The following is a 22,995-nucleotide window of genomic DNA, read 5'->3' on the forward strand; positions in this document are numbered from 1 at the left end:
CCTTGTGTAATCGATTACACTGATTTGGTAATCGATTACCAGTGATTGTTTCTGAATAAATCAAAAGATGTAACTCTTCAAATGGTTTTTTGACTTTTTCAAATTGGTTTTAAGTTTTTCTAAAAGTTATAACTCTTCTAAATGGTCCTCTTGGCCAGACATGAAGAGTCTATAAAAGCAAGGCTTTGATTTTCTTTTCAATACACTTTTCCAATCAATCCAATACAATCCTTTACAAGCCTTGAATCTCTTTGAACTTTTTCTTCTTCTTTGTGCCAAAAGCTTTCCAAAGTTTTATGGTTTTCTAAACCTTGAAAACTTGTATTATTCATTCTTTTCATCTCTTCTCCCTTTGCCAAAAAGAATTCGCCAGGGACTAACCGCCTGAATTCTTTTTGTGTCTCTCTTCTCCCTTTTCCAAAAGAACAAATGACTAACCGTCTGAATTCTTTTGTGTCTCCCTTCTCCCTTGTCAAAGAATTCAAAATGACACAGTCTGAGAATTCTTTTGATTCTTCCCTTTCCCTTATACAAAAGTTTTCAAAGGACTAACTGCATGAGAATTCTTTTGTATCCCCATTCACAAAGTATCAAAGGTTTAACCGCCTGAGATCTTTGTCTTAACACATTGGAGGGTACATCCTTTGTGGTATAAGTAGAGGGTACATCTACTTGGGTTGTTGACTGAGAACAAGAGAGGGTACATCTCTTGTGGATCAGTTCTAGTGGAGGGTACATCCACTAGGTTCAAAGAGAACAAGGGAGGGTACATCCCTTGTGGATCTTTGCTTGTAAAAGGATTTTTACAAGGTTGAAAGAAATCTCAAGGACCGCAGGTCGCTTGAGGACTGGATGTAGGCACGGGTTGTTGCCGAACCAGTATAAAAACTCTTGTGTGTTTGTCTCCTTCTTCCCTACTCTTTTACTTTCCGCTGTGCATTTTAATTTCCGCTTTTACTTTTGGTTAAGTTTCTCTTCTACTCCTTATTCTCTTAACAACATAAGTAAAAGCCTTAGAAGAGTAAATTTTTAATTAGTAAAGGTTTAGGAATAATTAATTTCACCCCCCTTCTTAATTATTCTGAGGCTACTTGATCCAACATTGTCCTCCACCTAAGTTGCGCAAGAAAAGGCCAAACCCAAACCCATGAAACACGAAGCTTCATAGGATCTTTCTATTCAAGTGCAAGTAATTTGCATCTTCATAGACATGTATATTTCATCGAGTCTCTCTTTGAGACAGTGCCTATATCATTATGCCTTTTGTGTTAGTCGAAAGTTACTAACAGGGAATTTCGCTACTTTAAGACCGTTAAAGTTATGACCATTGTTTCCTACATGACTTTTGTACTGAAGGACTAGAAATACTAATTTTTATAAGTCTAGGGACCAAAATGTTCAAAGGTTAAGTATAAGGATTAAAATAAAGAATATTACAAAGTATAGAGATTAAAAACATTTTTTAAAATAAATCATAATCATAATGCAAGACATTTGCAGTAAAAATATAATAGGCTAAAATATTCAAATGGTCTCTTAACTTATTTTTTGATTCTAAATTGGTCCCCTAATTTTTAAAAGTTTTACAATGATACCCTTATTTAATTAATGACACATTAGTCCTTCTTGAAAACTTATCATTTTTTATTTTCAAACGTGATTTAAAACCTTTTATTGGCTTATTCAAAACGTGAAACTTGTTCCAGCAGATTCATCTGCATGAAAACTATGAGAATCAACTAATGGTTGAAACAAAAAGGTCATAAACATGGTGAAAATCACACGAAAAGTGAGCCTCTTAAGTAATAAAAAAAGAATATGATATTAGTTTCTCTTTTGGTATGCACATTAGTTGGTTTTCATAGTTTTCATGTTGATAAATCTAATGAGATAAGTTTTACATTTTGAATCAATAAGAAAAAGTTTAAAATTGTTCTTGAAAATTGGAAACAATATGTTTTTTTGAAAAGACTAACATGTCATTAATTAAAAAAGTACGAAGACAATTCTAGAACTTTTAAAAATTAAAAGACCAATCTAGAACCAAGAAATAAGTTAATGGACCAAAAGATAACTTGTAACACATAGAAGAGGGTGAGACAACACCGTTTGGGTTGCGTTTGATATGAAAAACACAATGACCTCTTAGTACACTTCTAGCCCCAGGGTGTTACTCTTGATTTTCTCTCTTTAGATTGGTACTTCTAATCACAAACTTATTTTCTATAGTTTATCTAAAGTTTTACCTGATAAAGTGTGTGACTATTGATGTTATCAATTTCATTTATCAAAACTAGGGACATTTTTTTTTTTGTCCAGATCAATCTAATGAATTCAACATTCAAATCGAACCAATTAAATTAGTTCGGATTGTTGTCCGATCCAGTCTAATCTTAACCAAACCAATTAAAATTCAATGTTGATTGGTTCGTGTTTTGGATTTACTTTTCAAACCCTGATAAATCCAAATGGAATCAAATATATTTTCATATTTATTTTTATTATATATATATTTTAATGCTTGTAAATGTACTACTACTGTTGTCGTTTTGAGTCTCTTCAAGATTTCACAAATGACATGCTGCCTTCCACTCCAACACTCGACACAACAATTCCATGGCTAACCCTAACACCTTATTCTCCTTGAGTCCCTAACTCTCACTGTCGTCGCAAGCTTGAAGTCGTGAGGTCTCAGGGTTGCCCCTTGCAGTCGCGGGCTATCTGTTTATCTCTCTCCCTGTCTAAGTTCCCTTTAACTGTCGCCACAAGGTGCGTTTTCTTTATCACTCTCTGTAATTTTTTTTAGTTGCAAATCCGATGACCCGACGGGTTGGTTCGGTTAGGGTTAGACAAAAAAAAACTTAAAAAATCCGAACCAAACGAACCACTGAAAATAATTGGTTTGGATTTTGTTTTCATCAAAATCCTAACCAAACCAACCCATGAACACCCCTGAATTCAAAACCATTTCATTTTAGCTTTTTGTAGTGTAAGTATATCAGTATCAAAATCGAGCATGTTACTTTTAATGATTTGTGCGAAAACTGAATAGGTTAAAATTAAACACTATTTGTTAGAGTTTATCACACATTGAAGCTCAACGATTTCGTTGTTAAGATTTTGTTTTCAAATTGCTTTATGTTGTAGTTTTTTTACTCAACTTTTGTGATTTTAGAGTGAATCGTGAAATGGGTTGGAAAGCAGCTGAGAAACTCATTAGGCACTGGAAAGTTCTCAGAGGGGATAATGTAAGCCAAGCCAAATCCTCCACCATATATATTGTTGCTTGTTCTTTCCCACTTTTCACTTTTTATTTTGAAATAATAATAATAATAATAATAATAGTTATTGACTCATCACACATTCATTCATTTGTAACAGGTTATGATAATAAGGGGTAAAGATAAGGGAGAGACTGGGAATATTAAGCGTGTCATTCGCACTCAGAATCGTGTCATTGTTGAGGGTAAAAATCTGGTAAGTGATAAACATGGCACTCATTATCACAGTTTAGGCATTCTATTCTATTGTTCTAAAGTCCAATATTCCATAGCTTTTGCAGAAGTATCTGTAATTTCCATTCCATTATCAATGTGTCTTGCAGAATCTTTATTAATTATCTAATTGGGATTTGAACATGTGGCTGTGTAAATTTATAGGTGAAAAAGCATATCAAGCAAGGGCAAGGTCACGAAGGGGGCATCTTTACTGTTGAAGCTCCAATCCATGCCTCCAATGTGCAAGTTATTGACCCAGTGACAAGGTATGCGCATCTGTTTGTTCAGAAAATTGAACTGGTGATTACATCTCCTGAGGTTGGGATGACATATATCAATTAACGAACTTTTACTTATGCAGGAAGCCTTGCAAGGTTGGAACTAAATATCTTGAAGATGGTTCTAAAGTCAGAGTATCCAGAGGAATAGGAGCATCTGGATCCATAATCCCTCGACCTGAGATCTTAAAGATAAGAACTACCCCACGACCTACTGTGCGTAAGTATCTAAAATGCTTATGTCTTTTTCTTGTTTGAGTTGTGTTGTTGATAAACATGGCAAGAACCAAGAGAGGATTGTCAAAAAGTGAGAAACTGAAATTGTACTTGGATTGAAATGAGAAAGGTGTGTGCAAAAAGCCAATATTCTGGCTTATGTAGACCATATTTATCAGAATCTCACGATTCTCTATTTGAATGTTACGATTCGATGCTATTCAGCTACCTACCAATATGTTTCCTAAGATGAATCTTAAAAGACTTAATATGTTATGATGAATGAATCATGTGAAAAAAATTGAAAACTATGAGGATTTATTGTTTTTTTTTATTTTTCTTTCACAATTCTCATGAAAAAATTGAAAACTCATAAGCTTAAATAAAGGGAATTGGAAGAACACTTGTAAACATATCCTATTTGATTACTCCACTACTTTATTTGTTGCTCACTCATTTAATGCATGTACTCTATTTAGCTATTTAATTGCTTCATTTCCATCTACTAAAATGAAGGCTTCACAAACTCAGATTTAATAGAACTCATGCATCATATCAACCTTGTGTTGTTAGGAGCTCTACTTACTCCCGTTGTAGTAAATGCAAAACTTGTATGCATATAAGGAATTCAGTGGGAAATCTATGATTTTTCAATTATCAATTATTTCAAAGATACATTTAAACAGTTTTCAGAAATCCAAAATATCTTACCCTATTTGTTACTTATTTTTGGCAGTTGGTCCTAAAGATACTCCAATGGATCTTGTGTTAGAGAAGACTTATGATGCTAAAACAGGAAGGGGCATGCCTGAGCTTTAAGGAGATTAGGTACCTTACAATTTAGGTAGTTGCTATCACGATGAACAAGATAGGGAATGAGGTTGTCACATGCTTTGTCTATCGTGATTCTGTTGAATTGCTTTCAAATTTTCGTGTTTAATGTGATCGTATGAGTTACCTATAGCTAAAAAAAGTAATAATTCTTCTCCTGCATAATTGATGTTATCTCCTTCAAGGATGGTTACCTTGTTTTGGTTTGGTGTTTCATGTGGACTTGGAAGAATTGGTGAGTTTTACCTTGCTCCCTGATCAGGGTGCACAGGCAGTGGTGGATCATTTAAGAATTGCCCTTGCTCATTAAGAAGTAGAAGTGATAACAAATGTCTAGATAGAATATTATAGTTGCTACTTTTATGTTTGTGTTTTTTGTTTAAAAAAATAAAATAATTTTATATTTTCACTATTACTTATATATTCTTTTGGCCCGCTCAGAAAAATTAGTGAAGCTCTGCCACTGTGCATAGGAGCACCTCATTTTTTACCTTTTTGTTGTAAATTCCATTTCTTTTTTTGTTACTATATTTATATTTAATAAAATCCTCAATCTGATCTTCCAAAATTACATGTCACCACATTAGTTCTTAGTAAACTCTGGTTACCAAATTACCCTCAAGAGATTTAAATCATCATATTAGTCCTCCAAAGATTATCACTAAATTATTCCTTGAAAGATTTCATGTCACCAAATTAGTCCCTTAGACCCTCAGAGATCTAGAATTTTATATTTACCACATAAGACCTTTTGTATATGACTAAAATGGTGACAAAAAGAATATTTAACATTGTGTTTAGATGATGCATTTGAAGATAACAATGCAACTTTCAAGGTTATTCTAATTGCTACTCTCTAATGCTCTGGTTGGGTATTTAATAGAAGGATTTAAAGAATTCTCTTAACATTTTAATCCTTTGATAAAGCCAGGAATTTAAAATTCCATCAAAATATGTGGGATTTTAAATTTTCTCATTCTCCTTCATCTAATAGAACCCAGCATCTTCCCACCACAAACAGTCATACCTCCATTGAAACCCATCTCTGCAACTTAGTTATGCCTCCATGTGTAAACCTGAAAACACCAGCAAAACTCTCTACTCCACCCCCTTTTCCTTGCTGCTGTTAGCCTGTCACTGCATTATGTAGGTAAATTAGGAAGGTTGGATTTGGGTGTTAATTTCAGATTATGATAGGAAACAAAATTTCTAGAATTATGGGGAGAATAAATTAATCCTTGATATTATGTATTTTTAAGAATGGGTTTTTATTATTTCTTATCTATTTATATGCTTGTACAACAGAACAGGGAATTAAGCAGAATAACAATTATTCTCTTCTTTTTCTGCACAACACAGCCCAAGTCCCTTCATCTCCATTTCTGAACCCTCCTCTGCCAAGACCTCTATGCTTAGCCCCCCATAGAGTCGTTGCCCTCCAAACTAGTGCACTTTCATTTCCAAGTCACAGTTCTCCTAAATAAGCTCACTACTAGTTCCTTAGCTTTTTGTTATATTTGGTTGAACCCAATACCTATGTTCTGAATTCCATTGGAAATGCTTGCAAAGTTTGATATTCAACCATATCATTTTACAATTGTATGGAATTTGATTGCTTCAATAAGAATTCAATTGTTTGACATTTCAAAATCTTTGACATTTTAAAACACTTAATCCAAACTGTTATTAGAGGATTGAGCAAGGCAGAGCTGGAGAGGGGTGATAGTTGCGTATTAAGATTCCAATGCCGTATTTGCTTGAGATTTTTAGGTCTACCAGTAGTGATTTTCCTGATCCATCGAAATGCAGCAGCAGGGTTTTTCATTTGCAGGTCTAGTGGAGGTCCGTTTTGTGGAAAATATGTACTGTTAACCAAAGGCCTAATTGAAATTATTGGATTTGTTTCCGTTTTCTTATGAATATGAAGAGTGTGCCTAAAGTCATCCTATTGAGCTTGGTGAGGAAAGTGTTCAATAGCATGAAGAGTACAACTATTATTTGCTAGTGTTTCTGAGAAAGAACCATGCAACTCAGTAAACATATGTTATGCGTGTGTAAGGACTAAAGGCAGAAAATGTGAAGAAAAAGAAAAGAAAATTTCGTACATAACTATTGTGCTGACTCGTGCGATGAACGGGACATTTTAGTTGTCTATTTAATCTGTTAGCTTTTATACTAATATTTTATGTTATTGATTTTTAAATTGTGAAAAAGTATTTGAGAAAATATTGAGATAAAAATCGGTACATTAATTTTGACAAATTGAAAGAATCTTGATAGGGTTCACGATCAAATTTAGAAAAACAAATAATTATTCATGGCGTATCTTGATGGGAAAAAACAGTGGCATGTTTCGGCAAGAACAAGATTTTATAAATGTGCTATTTTAGTAGCTTAGCAACATATGGTACCTAGTAGCAATGATTGATCATGAAAGAAATTAAATTAGAATGACCCACTCAGTTAGTAACACAATTCATTCTAAAACGAAAGAAATTAAATAAGAATGACCCCTGCAGGCCTTCCATCACAAGCCATAAAAAATTTCACGTCCAGCCTCCCCAACTAAAGATAGGGTCCTTCCTGCAGATTGCCAAATTTACCCAGTATCATTCTGATTCCTTTCAATTACCCACTACTAGACAAAACTTCCCTATCAAAAAACATATTCTCTCTAGTCTCAAAAAAAAAAAAAAAAAAAAACTCATTCTGTAGGTTTCAAATAGGCTTAAATATGCTTTTAAATCTTGTAAGTTCACATTTTTTTTTCAATTTTGATCTTGCAATATTTTTGGTTTATTGTTAGTCTTTGTAAGTTTGTATTTTTCATTTTTGTCCCTGCAAGAGTATTTTTTTTATAATCATTTAGTTCCTAACAAGTTTTCATCCTGAATTCAGAATAATTCTGCATTATGGATAAATACTTTCTAGAATAGTCAGATCTTTTCAAAAGGAACCTAAGTTTTTCAAAATACTATCCAACCAACCCCTTATGTTATTTTATTCACTTCAATAGTAACTAAAGCAAAAGAAATTTAACATTAGTGGCCAAGGCATCCACTATCATCCTCATTAGATTGAATCGACTCAATAAATTCAATGATCCAAACCAACTCTATTAAATTAGTTCAGATTGATTAGGTCAATTGGTTATTTTCACTTCAAATCAAAATCAAACCAATTACATTCAGCTCAATTTTTGGATTTAGCTTTTTTGACATGATGACTCAATCAATGATTATGAACTTAAAGTAAAATATATTTGGAGTATATAAAGGTTATAACAACATTTCCTTTATAAAATAAGGATAATAATAACTTTGCCAACTTGTACAATTCCAAGACTTATTTGTAATAAAAGTTTCTGATGAGAGTTTATAGTAATGATTATCATAACTTTTATAAGTATAATTTAAATAAAAACTATAGAATTCCATAACGTATTTTTCTTCATGAATTAAGTATATAAATGAACATTTATTTTCTTCAAATAAATACTATCATTATAATAATAATTAAACTGAGTAAATAATAACAATAGTAGCCAAAATCACACCCCACATGAAGATCAAAGGGCTAGGTCTTTTCAATTTCTCTTATGTTCATCTTGTTAATAGGCATTCATACAAGTTTATCATGATGTTCATTCAAAATCTACACTTCAATTCATATAAATTAATAACATAGTAAAAGTGTGTTTGGATGGAGAAATTTTAAATTTTGAGAAATTTTAAATTTTAAGAATTTTAAATACTTTAATTGAAATTCTTTTATTTTCAAAATTTTGTGTTTGGATAAAAAAAATTAAAATTATGAGGATGAAAAAAATGAATGAAAAAAAGAGAGAAGACATGATTGATGTACTAGTTATACGTGTTCCTCTATGCTCACACCACTTGATCGATATTTTAGGAGCTCAGACGGTATTTCTTGAAGAAGACTGTAAGAAGAGAATTTCAATTTTTCACCATTTAGAAGAAAATTGAAATTTCATATTTTTTGTTTAAAATTCTGTTTTAAAATTCCAAAATTTTAAATTCTTCTTAAAAAGTATCCAAACAATGAATTCTAAATTACAGAAATTCAAATTCTCTAATAAATTACTTTTCTCAGTTAAAATTATCTATCCAAATGCACCCTAATAGTTTTTATAGAAGTATTATAACAATATAAGATTAAATCATGGAATGAGATGGCCTTGAGATCCAACTCTATACTCCCATAAAATAACATCCTAATAAAAAAATATAGCTTCATCCATACCTATTTCTCCAGAGCTTGGATGAAGTTGAGAATCTTATCCTCTCTCAAACTCATGTCACTCTCCCACCACCACCAAGGGAGGGCTTCAAACTATGCCCCTCTCTAGTTTTACTCTACTTTTTCTAAAACTCTCTACTATGAGAATTTTGGTGCGAAAAACTAAGGAATAAAGGTTGGTATTTATAGGCTAGGTTGGGAGACAAGGTGATAAATAGAACTAATGATGGATAAAAACTCATAAGTCCTATGGTTACTAATTCTTTAATTGCCCATTATTCTCTCTATCTCACCTTTTCATTTTCTAACTTATTTTGTTTTTATTTTAATAATTTTGTTTGCATTTATAAAATGGTGATTCTGTTACTATTTATGCTTCCTTAAATGCTATATGGACCCCTCTTTAGAAACTGTCCTTGTTTGCTTTTAGCACTGCATTATTCTGTTATTCATGCCCCTTTAACTTTTTATTTTCAAGGCCCAAAACTATCTTTTCATTCTAGGCCCATAATAGCAACACAGAGAATAATTAACAACTGAATTATTAACACATGTAAAATATAATCATAAAAAAATTCACACATAATCTAAACATTACACAACTTACACAATAAAATATTTTAAAAGAATTGCTTGCAATGTCTCACAATAATAATTCTTTAAAATCAAACAAGTAATATTTTAAGAAATATTAAATTTCCTAAAACATAAATTCCTATAAGGTGAAAATTGGGATGTTATAGTAATGACCTTATAAGAAACATTACATAAACTTATAGGTCTAAAATCCTTTGATTTTTTGGCATGCTCAACCTTAGGAATAAGAGAAATAAGAGTCTCATTAATGTCATGGACCTTCTGGAGAACTCTGTTGGATCAAGTGGTCTTGGAATAATTAAGAAGGGGGGGGGTTGAATTAATTATTACTGAACCTTTACTAATTAAAAATTCACCCTTCTTAGGCTTTTACTATGTTGTTAAGGAAATAAAGAATAGAAATAAAAACTTAACCAAAAATAAAAGCGATAATTAAAGTGCATAGCGGAAAATAAAAAGTGTAGGGAAGAAGAAGACAAACACAAGAGTTTTATACTAGTTCGGCAATAACCCATGCCTACATCCAGTCCCCAAGTGACCTGCGGTCCTTGAGATTTCTTTTCAACCTTGTAAATTCCTTTACAAGCAAAGATCCACAAGGGATGTACCCTCCCTTGTTATCTTTGAACAACCTAGTGAATGTACCCTCCACTAGAACTGATCCATAAGAGATGTACCCTCTCTTGTTCTCAGTCACAACAACCCAAGTAAATGTACCCTCTACTTGTACCACAAAGGATGTACCCTCCAATGTGTTAATACAAAGTTCTCAGGCGGTTAGTCCTTCGAAACTTTGCGAAGGGGAAACAAAAGAATTCTCATGCGTTTAGTCCTTTGAAATCTTTTGTTTTAGGGAAAGGGAAGAATCAAAAGAATTCTTAGACTGTGTCATTTTGAATTCTTTGACAGGGAGAAGGGAGACACAAAAGAATTCAGGCGGTTAGTCCTTCGTTCTTTTGGAAAAGGGAGAAGAGAGACACAAAAAGAATTCAGGCGGTTAGTCCTTGGCGAATTCTTTTTGGCAAAGGGAGAAGGAGACACAAAAGAATTCAGGCGGTTAGTCCTTTTCTTTGGAAAGGAGAAGAGAACAAAAAGAATTCAGCGTTATCTTGGAATTCTTTTGGCAAAGGGAGAAGAGAATGAAAAAGATGAATAGCACAAGTTTTTGAACAAAGAACTTTTCTTGGAAGAGAAAGTTTTGAACAAAAACTTTTAGAAAGATGAAGAGAAGATGAAACCAGAAAGTTCTGAAAGAAATGAAAGAAGATGTTGAAAGATAGATTGAAAGATAGAATGATTGAAAGAATGATGATCATTTTAATTCATGCCATGGTCACATATTTATAATTTCTTGATGACTCAAGTCAAACTTGTAACTCTTGGCAATTCCTTTAAAACTAATCACTTAAAAAGTTATGACTTTTGAAAGAATCTTCAGAAACAAGTCACTTGAAGAATTGTGACTTTTGGAAATGAATTTTTGAAAACAGTCACTGGTAATCGATTACCATAAAGGTGTAATCGATTACACATCAACAGATGTGACTCTTCATTTTGAATTTTGAAAATCTTAACGTTTTAAAATACTGGTAATCGATTACTACAATCTGGTAATCGATTACCAGAGAGTAAAACTCTTTGGTAATGATTTTGTGAAAACTTCTTGTGCTACTCAATGTTTTGAAAAACTTTTTAATACTTATCTTGATTAAGTCTTCTCTTGATTCTTGAATCTTTGAGTCTTGAATCTTGATCTTGATTATTCTTAAATCTTGAATCTTGAATCTTGAATCTTCTTGATGAAACTTGAAATTAATCTTGATCTTGAACTTAATCTTGAAATCATTCTTTGGGCTTTTTGTCATCATCTTTGTCATCATCAAAACTTCTTGAATCAACTTGATTCATCATCATGAAGCTTGCTTCTACAAACTCTAAACACATTTTGCACCAATTTTGCCTCTTCAATAGCATCCCATTGGTTTTGATAGTATACAACTTGAAACCCATTCGGCCCTAGAGCTTTGAAAGCACCTATGCAAATGCTTTGAAATTCTTGAGAGGATATATTAGCTCCTAGTGCCTCCAAAGAAGTAGCATCAAGTGTAGGGTACATGCCTTTAACCACAAGCTCTTGATAAGCATGGTCATCAACAAACAATTCCTCAATCACTCTACTCTTCATCTCATCAAGGTTAGAGATCCAACTCCCATCTTCAAACTTAAAAGTATCTACTTTACTTCTTCTCCTTATGATAATAGTGGAACCATGAAAACAACTGGAATTCCTATCACTTAAGAGAATCAATTCACTTAGAATGAGATTTTTGCAACCACAAAATCTCTTCCTGAAGATGAACAACCTCATACTCCCTCCATACAGAATAAAAAAGATCCTCATTACCTTAGCATCTACCATTGGCTATACTTTTATTAATCCAATCCATCTTCCTAAGAAGTTTCCTATTTTTGGAAAATATATTACCAAACACTTCTTTATTCCAAACTTCCAAATCCTTCTGAACAAAATTAATTGAATCATTCCTAGATAAAGAAAGATTCCAATGGGAGCGAACAAACCTATTAAAATCAGAGTGGGTGATCCAAGAGGCCAAGAATCTAAAAGGTCTTCTATGATGAGAAGAATTTCTAGATTCCATCTTAACTAACAAAGGTTTGTGATCAAATTTAAAAGAAGGAAGATGAATAACAACAACCTCTAGAAATTTCATTCTTTATTGCATTTTAATCAACATCATATCCAGTCTCTACTCCAAATTACCTCTTTTCTATGTAAAATGGTATCCTTGTAATCCGACATCAATGAGGTTGGAAACTAGGAATACCCCCCATGGATGGAGTATCATAATCCCCTCTCATTTCATGTTGGTGAAGGATAGAGTTAAAGTCTCCTATGACCGCCCAAGCACTGTTAGTCTCACTAGCTAAATCTCTTAGACATCCCATAAATTCTGACGAAACTGATACTGAGGGCTACCAATTAACAACAATTAGCAACCAATTACCAAAGTTCCTCAAATTAACTTTCATGTGAATATGGTACTTGGAGCTTCTCAGAATCTAAACCTTCCATATACTAGAATCCTAGAGACACCAAATTCCACCAAAATGTCTCGTGGCCTCCTCAACAAAAAAATGATCCAACCTTATGTTCTAAATAATTATTTCAACTTTGGAGCCACTTGCATGGGTTTCCATCGAGAAAATCAAGGAAGAAAAATATGCCCTCAAGATATCTTTAATAAGAGAAGATAATTGATAAGAAGACGAAGATAATGACTCACCTAGAGGATTATCTTTGTTAGTGTATTTTGTTAGGCTCTTAGTGTTGAGGGGCAATTCTGTTAGAATCATAGTGCTAGGGGTAGTTTTTGTTATGGCATCATAACATTAGTGCTTTCCATTATCGCTTTTCTATTTTGGTACGTGATGTTTGTCTGGTCACTTCTTGTCATGCTATAAATATCCTTATTTCCATGTAAGGAGGAATAATAAGGAAAAAACAATTTCTTCTATAAAAAAATGTTAAGTTCACCAAGCGAACCTTCTACGGAGGTAGTCTTGATCCTCGAATTCTAGGTAGTTCACTTGGTGAACTTAACATTTTTTTAAAGAAGAAACTATTTTTTCCTTATTATTCCTCCTTGCATGGAAACAAGGATATTTATAACATGACAAGAAGCCACCAGACAAACATCACGTGCCAAAATACAAAAGCGATAACGAAAAGCACTAATGTTATCATGCCATAACAGAAACTACCTCTAGCACTATGATTCTAACAGAATTGCCCCGTAGCACTAAAAGCCTAACATAATACACTAACAAACATAATCCTCTATGTGAGGCATTATCTTCCTCTTCCTATCATTCCCTGGCCCATCAAAAATACCTAGTCCTCAAGGTGTTGGGGCTTCAAACCATGGCTACAAAAGTAGAACCAAGATCCCGAATTAAAATGCATGAAGGAAAATAGCTTGTGAGTGAATGAATATTAGTGTTGCAAAAGAAAAGCCAATTGGCGATGTCGATAGTGGCATGAAGGTAAGGAGGAAGGTGTGGTCGAGCTCCTTGTCCCTTACCTTGGCGACGAACTTGACAGAAGGGGATAAGCAGAGGTCTGATGGGAGGATGCGGCGGCTGGGGAACTCTGTGTGTATCTGGAGGATGGCGGCTTAGCGGCGGCTGGAGGAGAACGTGTGGGGCTTGCTGTTAGTGGGGAGTTGGAAGGCAACAATGGGAAGGGGAGCTAGCAAGGGTGTTGGGTTTTGCTGCAAGAGTGCGAGACGTGGAGGTGGAATCGGCATGGAGGCGTCTAGTGTCGGTGACTGCACAGGGGAGGAAGATGGAAAATGTGGACTGGTATCGCAAAGGGTTAGTCGTTGAAGAAGATCATCCAGTTTGGTGGCCATGGTGTCTACGACAGCGGCAAGTTTGAGTTGACTAGAGGTGAGTTCTGCGATGGATGGTTTGATGCGATCTATAGCAGAGTTAGCCATTGAGGCTTTCAATGAAAGCACCAAATGTTAAGTTCACCAAGTGAACCGCCTGGAATTTGAGGATTAGAACTACCTCCGTTGAAGAAAGAGATAAAAGAGAAACTTCTTTTTCCTTATTATTCCACCTTGCATGGAAGCAAGGATATTTATAACATGACAAGAAGCCACTAGACAAACATTATGTGCCAAATTACAAAAGCAATAACAGAAAGCACTAACACTGTCATGCCATAACAGAAACTACCCCTAGCACTAAGATTCTAACATAATTGCCCTTCAGCACTAAGAGCCTAACATAATACACTGACAAACATAATCCTCTAGGTGAGTCGTTATCTTCCTCTTCCTATCATTCCCTGGCCCATCAAAAGCACTTTGTCCTCAAGGTGTTGGGGTTTCAAACCATGGTTGCAAAAGTAGAACCAAGATCCCAAATCAAAATGGGTGAAGGAAAATAGCTCATGAGTGAATCAAGGTTAGTGTTGTGAAAGCATAGCCATTTGGCGGTGTCGATAGTGGCATGAAGGTGAGGGAGGAAGGTATGGTCGAGCTCCTTGTCCCTTACGTTGGCGGCGAACATGACAGGAAGGGATAAGCGGAGGTCCAATGGGAGGATGTAGTGGCTGGGGAACTCCAGGCGGATCCGGAGGATGACGACCCAACAGTGGTTGGAGGAGAATGTGTGGGGCTTGCTGTTAGCGGAGAGGTGGAAAGCAACAATGGGAAGCAGAGCTAACAAGGGTGCGAGGTTTTACTGCATGAGTGTGGAGCGTGGAGGTGGAATCGACATGGGGTCATCTAGTGTCGGTGACTATGCAGGGAAGGAAGATGGAAAGTGTGGAATGGTATCGCGAAGGGTCATTCACTGAAGAAGGTCATCCAGTTTGGTGGCCATGGCGTCTATGGAAACATCGAGTTTGAGTTGACTAGAGGTGAGTTCCGTGATGGTTGCTTTGATGCGGTCCATAACGAAGTTATCCATTGATGTTCTCAATGAAAGCACCAAATGTTAAGTTCACCAAGTGAACCGCTTGGAATTCGAAGACTAGGACTACCCCGTAGAAGAAAGAGATGAAGAAGAAATTTCTTTTTCCTTATTATTCCTCCTTGCATGGAAACAAGGATATTTATAACATGACATGAAGCCACCAGACAAACATCACGTGCCAAAATACAAAAGCGATAACGAAAAGCACTAATGCTATCATGCCATAACAGAAACCACCCGTAGCACTATCATTCAAACATAATTTCCCCTCAGCACTAAGAGCCTAACAGAATACACTAACAAGCATAATCCTTTAGGTGAGTCGTTATCTTCCTTTTCTTATCATTAATCCTTTATTAGAGGTCCCACGACAATTCCAAGATGAAAAATTCATCATAACATATTGGAGGGTTTGGTCCCTAGAGACTGGAAACTTTCTCCTGGCACACAACCATTGGGGTAATCAACCTTCTCCATCTTTGTGGCTTGTTGCAATCCATTTAATCCAGGAGGCATAGAGGACGAACCTCCCTGAATGAGATTACATTGTTTGTGGTGGAAAAATTGAATGGTCATTATTAGGACCCATCACTTTGCAAATAGGGTCAACCATCCTACTATTCTCTCCAAAGACAAAGGCTTCACTTGCTCATTTAAGAGATTGAATCAACTTGAGTTCCTCTTCCTTGTCGACCTTAGTGACCTTATTCGCAAAATCCTTGACAACAGAAGATGATTTTAGGGTTGACTATATTCTTTTCACAGACTTTGCAATTCGATCACCATTGTAGGGGCTTAATAGTTGAAGACAGAAGAACCTTACTTTGTTTTTCTTTTGGGCTTATTTTCTTAACATGCCTAGATTTTTCCTTTTTCAAGATCTTGACCTTTTCCCTCCTTTATTATCCTGACTACCAATTTTCTTATAATTCTTTGGCCCACTAACAATAGGCCCGCTAGCATCTACTATCACCTCCTTATCCACTCCATGATCACGAGCTTTATCCAAACAATTAAACCTGGATCCTTACGGTTTCATAACCTTCTTAGCTTGACCATTAGGCATGGTAGCGAAACCTAACCCCGTGGGGAAAAACCACGTTAACCGCATTTGGGGTCAGGGTTGGGTTTTCCCTGATAACCTAAAGTGGGGACAGGTATAGGATTACTAATATCCGTCCCAATCTCGACCCCAAACTCGTCCTGCCACTTAAGAAATAACATAAAAAAAGTAAAAACCCCATATATATATATATATATATATGTATATATATATATATATATATATATATATATATATGTATGTATAGTGTATTAAAATATTAGAAATCTAATTCCTAAAACCTAAAACGCTTTCTGCATTGCGCCTCCTCACTCATAATACGCTCTCTACCTCTCACTCTATCACTCACAAATTCACATTTCACAATCACTTCAAACCCTAAAATGGTCGTCCTTAATCCTCTCTCCTCCCTTCCATCACCGGCGAGACAAAGTCCTCTCTCTCAATGCACCTGAAAGCCTGTCGTTCTCAACATTGACGTCGATGTCGAAGCCTCACGTTCCCTCAATCAAAGCATCTTTAGGTATTTCCCTTTTTCTTTCCTTTTCCTTGTGAGATCCTCTAGTAGTTCAAAGGCTAAGATTGATATTATCTCTTGTAAGACCGTCATAGTTGTTGAGAACGATAATTGTTCTTCTCTGTTTATGTGGTTCTTTACCCTTGTCAGTTCTAAGTGGCCAGAATATTAGTGCCTTACATTCTTATTCTATGTAGGATTTTCATAATTTTTTTGCTACGAAATGTGTTGCTTTTTTAGTATTGTTAGTACCTTCCCAAGCAATGCCTTTGTTTGTCACTATACACAATTACTAACAAACTGTGATTTTGCCTCTGAAATGTGTATACTAAATTTCAAAGCACCTCTTTAAATCTTTTAGTTTATAAATATGCATCAAAGCTCAATGTGATTGCTTAATTTTTGAAATATGTATGCTGAATTTACTGTAGTTTTGCCTCTGAAATATGTATGATAAATTTCAGAGCACCTCCTTAAATCTTGTAATTTCTATATATGTAGCAAAGCTCAATGTGTCTGCTTGATTTCTGAAATTTGTATGCTGAATTTACTGTGATTTCAATCAACAAGCTTTTTGAGAATTTTAAAGGTATGGTTTAATTTTTTAAGTACAAAAAGTTTATAGTTTGGTTTTAAATTTATGTGGTTCGAGATTTTTTTTGTACAATTATTTTATATAGGTGTGGTTGTAGATTACATACCGAGAATTGGAGAAGTCATTTTTTCCCGTTAAAGTTTTTTATTCTTTTTTCCATCCTGAGTGTGTGTGTGATTGGTATCTGGTTTGCTATTTTGGAGTGAGGTTGATTATTTGGCTTGTGGAGTTGATTATTTCTCCTATTTTTGTAGTTTCCCTTAGTATTTGGAAAAACTTATCCTTTTTGCAACTGGGCATCTTTGAATTTTGTAGAATGTGAAGGTAGTGTCTTGAAACGTATTGAGCTTCAAAGGGTAATTAGGATTTAGGAGTATAGAAAGTTACTCCACTGTTCAACTTTTGGTTTTGTATTTGTCAGCAATATTGTTCAACTTTTAATCTTCGAAATAGCAGTCTTCTCAATATCCTTCCTACCATGATAGCATTTTTTATGTTGGCCACTCTGCTGTTGTCCATGCTTGGTAACTATAGTCTTTGATAATTGATAGTAAGTAAAATAACATACAAATAGATTTTTAGTTAAATACGTTCTCTATTTAGTTTCAATGGAAATTATATGTCAGTACACATACAAGCATGGATGTTCTTTCTTTCTATAACCTATATTGAGCTTGTCAAGTGAATAACTGGAAGAAAACAATTGTTAATTTGAAAAAAAAAATTTCCTTGTTTTTTTTATCATATGTTGTATTTGCTTGTTTCTAAATCTTTCACTTTGAATAAGCACTATTCAATTCATAATTATTTAAAAAACATATATGTTTCCTTGTTGTAGATGCTTGTGTTTTTTTTATCCTATTCTAATTTAAAAAAAACATATTATAGAAAAAATAATTAGATATTAATTTCATTGTTAATTCATAATTATTTATTACCTTTCGTAATTTATTTCTCTAACACGTATGTTTCATGCATTATTGGTTTTACATACATTGCATTGTGCACTCTATTTCATTTATTTGATAATATTAATGATAGAATCATATGCTTTCATCATGTTTAGTACTTTTAGCATTTATCATACTACTTGTTGTTTGGAAAATCTTTTTATGATATTAGTGTTTGTTTTTTTTTCTTTTCAGGAAAGTAATGGAAGATATTAGTTTTTCACCGGAAGGATTTTGTTATATTCCTTCCCCAATTGATCATATTCCTTCACCTTCATCAAACGATCAGACTCCTTCACCTATTCAAGCTGATCCTACTACTTCACCTCATGAAGATGAAGTTAATAATGTGGAGGTGCAAGCAGGAATATGTAGGTTGAAAAGTAAGATTTGGCAACATTTTTAAAAAAATTAAAGTCAATGGTGTGGACAAGGTTGAATGCAAGTATTGTAAGAAACTTATTGGTGGAAAATCAAAAAATGGAGCCAAGCATTTTTGGCAGTATAATGAGATTTTTGTTCAGTACAATATTTTTATGAGAAGGATGAAGGGTCAAGCATTTCTTACACCTAAGGTCGTGCAAGGAAAACAAGAGTTGGGTGCAGGAACTTATGATGAAAAATATGCAAGGGGAGAGCTAGTAAAAGAAAATATTATGCATGAGTATTTACTATCAATTGTGGATCACCTTGGCTTCAGGAGATACTCTTCTGCCCTCCAACTTGTGTTTCAGGTTCCTACTAGAAACACAATTAAGAAGGAGATAATGAAAATTTATGAGAATGAACGAGCAATATCTTTAAAGTTGTTGGATAGTCTTGATGGAAGAGTGGCCATTACATTAGACATGTAGACTTCAACCAATAAGGAGAAAGGGTATATTGCTATTATAGCTCATTACATTGATGGTTGTTGTAACTTACAAAGTCAGCTTTTGAGGTAATAAAATGATTTGAACTTTTTATATTATTAGGCCTTTTATTTTATAAAATGATTGAATATGATTATGTTATATCTCTCTTTTTTTGGTTGTTTTTTTTATATTATATCTCTCTTTATGTTAGGTTCATTTATGTTCTTGCTCCTCATATAAGTGATAGACTTTGCAATGTATTGACTGACTACTTGATGGATAGGAATATTGACACAAAGTTGTTCATTATCACCCTAGATAAGTGTACCACAAATGATGTTGATTGATAAAATTAAGGATTAAATTGCACTTAGGTAGTTTACTTTGGGATGGGTCTTTACTTCACATGCGTTGTTGTGCACACATCTTTAATTTGATAGTAAAAGATGGGTTGGAAGTGGTGAAAGAAGGTGTAGAAACAATTTGGGATAGTGAGGCATATTGGACAACAACACCTAAGAGGAAGGAAAAATTTGAGGAAACAACTAAACAATTGAGAATCCCTTACACTAAGAATTTGACCTTATATTGTCCAACTAGGTGGAACTCAACTTACAAAATGCTTGAAATTGCCAAAGGATATGAGGATGTATTTTGTCGATTAAAGTAATAAGAGTCTCAATATATTTGTTTGCCAAGTACTTTATAATGACAGTTTGCAAAGGAGATTGAAGTTGTTTAATACTATCACTAAATTATTTTCTTCTACTAAACATCCAACTGCTAATTTGTATTTTCCAAATATATGTGAGATTAAGTTGACAATCAAATAATGGATTACCTCTCCTAGCCCAATGATTCAACAAATGGTAAAAAATATGATGATCAAATTTGATAAATATTGGGGTGTGATTCATAATGTGATGGGAGTTTCCATTGTTTTAAATCCTAGGTACAAGATAGAGTTATTTGAGTATTATTATGAAAAATTGTATAAACATGACTCTTTTAATCAAGTGAGATGCATTCAGCAATTGTGTTATGACTTAGTTTATGATTACCAAATGAAAATGAACAAAGACTCTTTTGGTAGTAATGCTGGTGATGTTACTAGTAGTGAAATTGTTGGTGATACATTATTTGAGTATGATAGATTTATTATAAGGAAAAAAGAGGGCTAGAAGTTCTTATGTTAAATTAGAGTTGGACCACTATTTAGAAGAAGAGATTTTAACAAGAGTGATGCAAGCCTACCCCCCCCCCCCCAAGGGTATTGAATAGAAGACTTCAAGAAGATTGAGTTAGAGATGCAGGAGAAGGCCCTAGGATTCTCATGAGCCTTAAGGTAGATTTTGGGTCCATGGGCTAAGTATGAGCTCACATTTCTTTGTAAATATTAGAATATGTTTTCTTTCTTTTGGGCCTTGTATTTTGGCCATTTTAGGTTTGTAGGGTACCCTACAAATTAAGGACACCCTACCTTACAAGTTAAGGGTATCCTAGTAGTATAGGGTTTTAGCCTTGTATTTTAGGGCATTTTGAGTAGTCTTTGTAATAGGTATTTTTTTTGTATTTTCATGTATTTTGGCATGAGGTGAGCTTAGCTATTGGAGGGGTGTGAGTAGCCCCCCTCTAGCTTCTCAAGGAAGCTACCTTCCTTGCTTATCAAGGAAGCATCCCATTGTATTTTCATGTATTTTGGCATAGGGGTAAGTTTAGCTATTGGAGGGGTGTGAGTAGCCCCCCTCTAGCTTCTCAAGGAAGCTTTCTTCCTCTAGCTTCCCAAGGAAGCTACCTTCCTTGCTTCTTAAGGAAGCTTCCCATGTGCTAGGCTATAAATAGAAACATGTGTAACACTTGTCATAACTTTGATGAATGAGAAACTTGTGAGACACACTTCAAAGTTCAACTTCTCTCCCTAATCTCCTTCAATTCCCACGCCCCCCTCTATCTCTCATTCTCTTCGTCCATTGAAGCTTCCTCTCTAAGCTTCTTATCCAAGGCACTCTCTTGGTGGTGAAGCTTCTCATTTCATGGCTTATTCTCTAGTGGATGGTGCCTCCTTTTTCCTCTTTTCCTTTATCTTCCACTGTAACTCCATGGCTGAAAATCACCATTGAAAGACCTTATTGAAGCTCAAAGATCCAGCCTCCATAGAAGCTTCTCAAGCAAGCTTCCATCAAAGAGTTGGTGAATTTGATATTTTAATATGGTGGAAGTTTGATGGTGTCAAGTATCCAACACTTCAAGCAATTGCTAAGGATATATTAGTTATTTTGATATCTACCGTAGCTTCAAAATCTTCATTTAGCATCGGTGGTCAAATATTAAGCCCACATTATAGTCGACTTCAATGGACTACTTCAGAGGCTTTAATGTCTACTAGAAGTTGGTTGCGGAGTGCTGCAAATACTGGTAAAATTTTATTCATATATGTTGTTAAATTGATATTTGTGTTTATTCAACAAATTAATACTTGTAAAGTACTTTTATAGGTTCTATGAAATATAAAGTAGCTGTTGAATGTGCTATTTTAATGAATAAAATGGTTTCAAATGATGAAGGTAAACAATGTTGTGAATTTCAATTTTGTTATTATATAATATAAGCTTTTGTTCTATTTTTTTTCTTCTTTTATGTAGGTGAAATGATGGGTGCTGGTGTCACTAATTTGGAGGAGTGATCAAGATTTATTTGCTGGACAGTTTAAGTTGTTTCTTTTTTTATTATGTAATTTGAAGGAATGGAACCTGTTTAAGTTTTCTCTTTTTGCTAAATCATTGGGTTAGTATTTTTTAACCCTAGCGGGGATCAGTTACAAAGTTGGGAGGGGGTGGGAAATTCAATACCCCCCTTATTGCCATGCCTATTGACCATGCGTTACTCTTTGCACCCCGTTGGTAGGGTCCACCTCCTTATTACTCCCTTTTCCCAAAAAGCTATTTGTTATTATTCCTTTGTACTAATAACCAGGGGCCATAATGATTAACATTATGATTTCCCAAAACATTCTCCTTACTTTCAGGAGCAAAATCTTCAACATTGATAGCTTTTGTTACCATATCTTCAATTATCTTCAAGCCATCGACTTCTTCAGCCATAATTTCAGTCGTCGTAGCTTTACTAGGCATGTCTGTTGTACCACCATGCACAAGATTACTTACTTATACACAAATCTTCTTTTCCACCACAAGCAGACTTCTTATGGCCATATCATCCATAATTAAATTAAATTGTGTGTAAATCCTGATGCAATTCTACCCCCTAAGGGCATTGGATAGAAGACTCCAAGAAGATTGGGCCAAAGATGCAAGAGAAAGCCCTAGGGTTCTCATAAGCCTTAGGATACATTTTGAGCCCATGGGCTAAGTATGAGCCCACTTATCTTAGTACATATTAGATTAATGTTTCATTATTTTGGGCCTTGTATTTAGGGCTCCATAATATAGGTAGGGTACCCTAGAAATGTAAGATTTTTTAGCCTTTGTATTTTAAGGCACCTAGACTAGTTTTTTGTATTAGGGGTAGTTTTGAAATTTCACATGCATTAAGTGAATATTTGATGTGTGTGTTGGGAAATAAATCTTATTGAATTGGGAGAAGCCCAATCCAATTAAATTTTAGAGGGGGAGGTGAGCATTTGCTTGCTACACCCCATTGTCACATCATATAGTCACATTTTGTGCATGTCCTTCATGCTTTACATACCTTATGACACCTAAGCATGCTTAGTAGAGAATCTTGGCCTTGATCTTGGATTAGTGGGCTGAACCATAGCTAAATTCACTAACCATAATTAGTGAAATTTTGACTCCACAAATTTAATTTC

At 34.5% G+C, this 22,995-nt stretch overlaps 1 protein-coding gene across 1 annotated transcript; it reads left to right on the forward strand.

The window, feature by feature from the left end:
• The first annotated feature begins 2,534 nt into the window (after positions 1–2,534).
• On the forward strand, positions 2,535–5,235 carry LOC100305917 (KOW RNA-binding domain-containing protein). Its single transcript, NM_001251785.2, has 6 exons — positions 2,535–2,769; positions 3,176–3,248; positions 3,382–3,477; positions 3,660–3,763; positions 3,859–3,995; positions 4,728–5,235. Exons 2-6 carry the CDS (start codon positions 3,189–3,191, stop codon positions 4,808–4,810), a joined length of 480 nt encoding a protein of 159 aa, NP_001238714.1. The 5' UTR covers positions 2,535–2,769; positions 3,176–3,188; the 3' UTR covers positions 4,811–5,235.
• The last annotated feature ends 17,760 nt before the right edge of the window (positions 5,236–22,995 follow it).

The sequence above is a fragment of the Glycine max genome, chromosome 7 (assembly GCF_000004515.6).
Source record: "Glycine max cultivar Williams 82 chromosome 7, Glycine_max_v4.0, whole genome shotgun sequence".
Classification (NCBI taxonomy): Eukaryota; Viridiplantae; Streptophyta; class Magnoliopsida; order Fabales; family Fabaceae; genus Glycine; species Glycine max.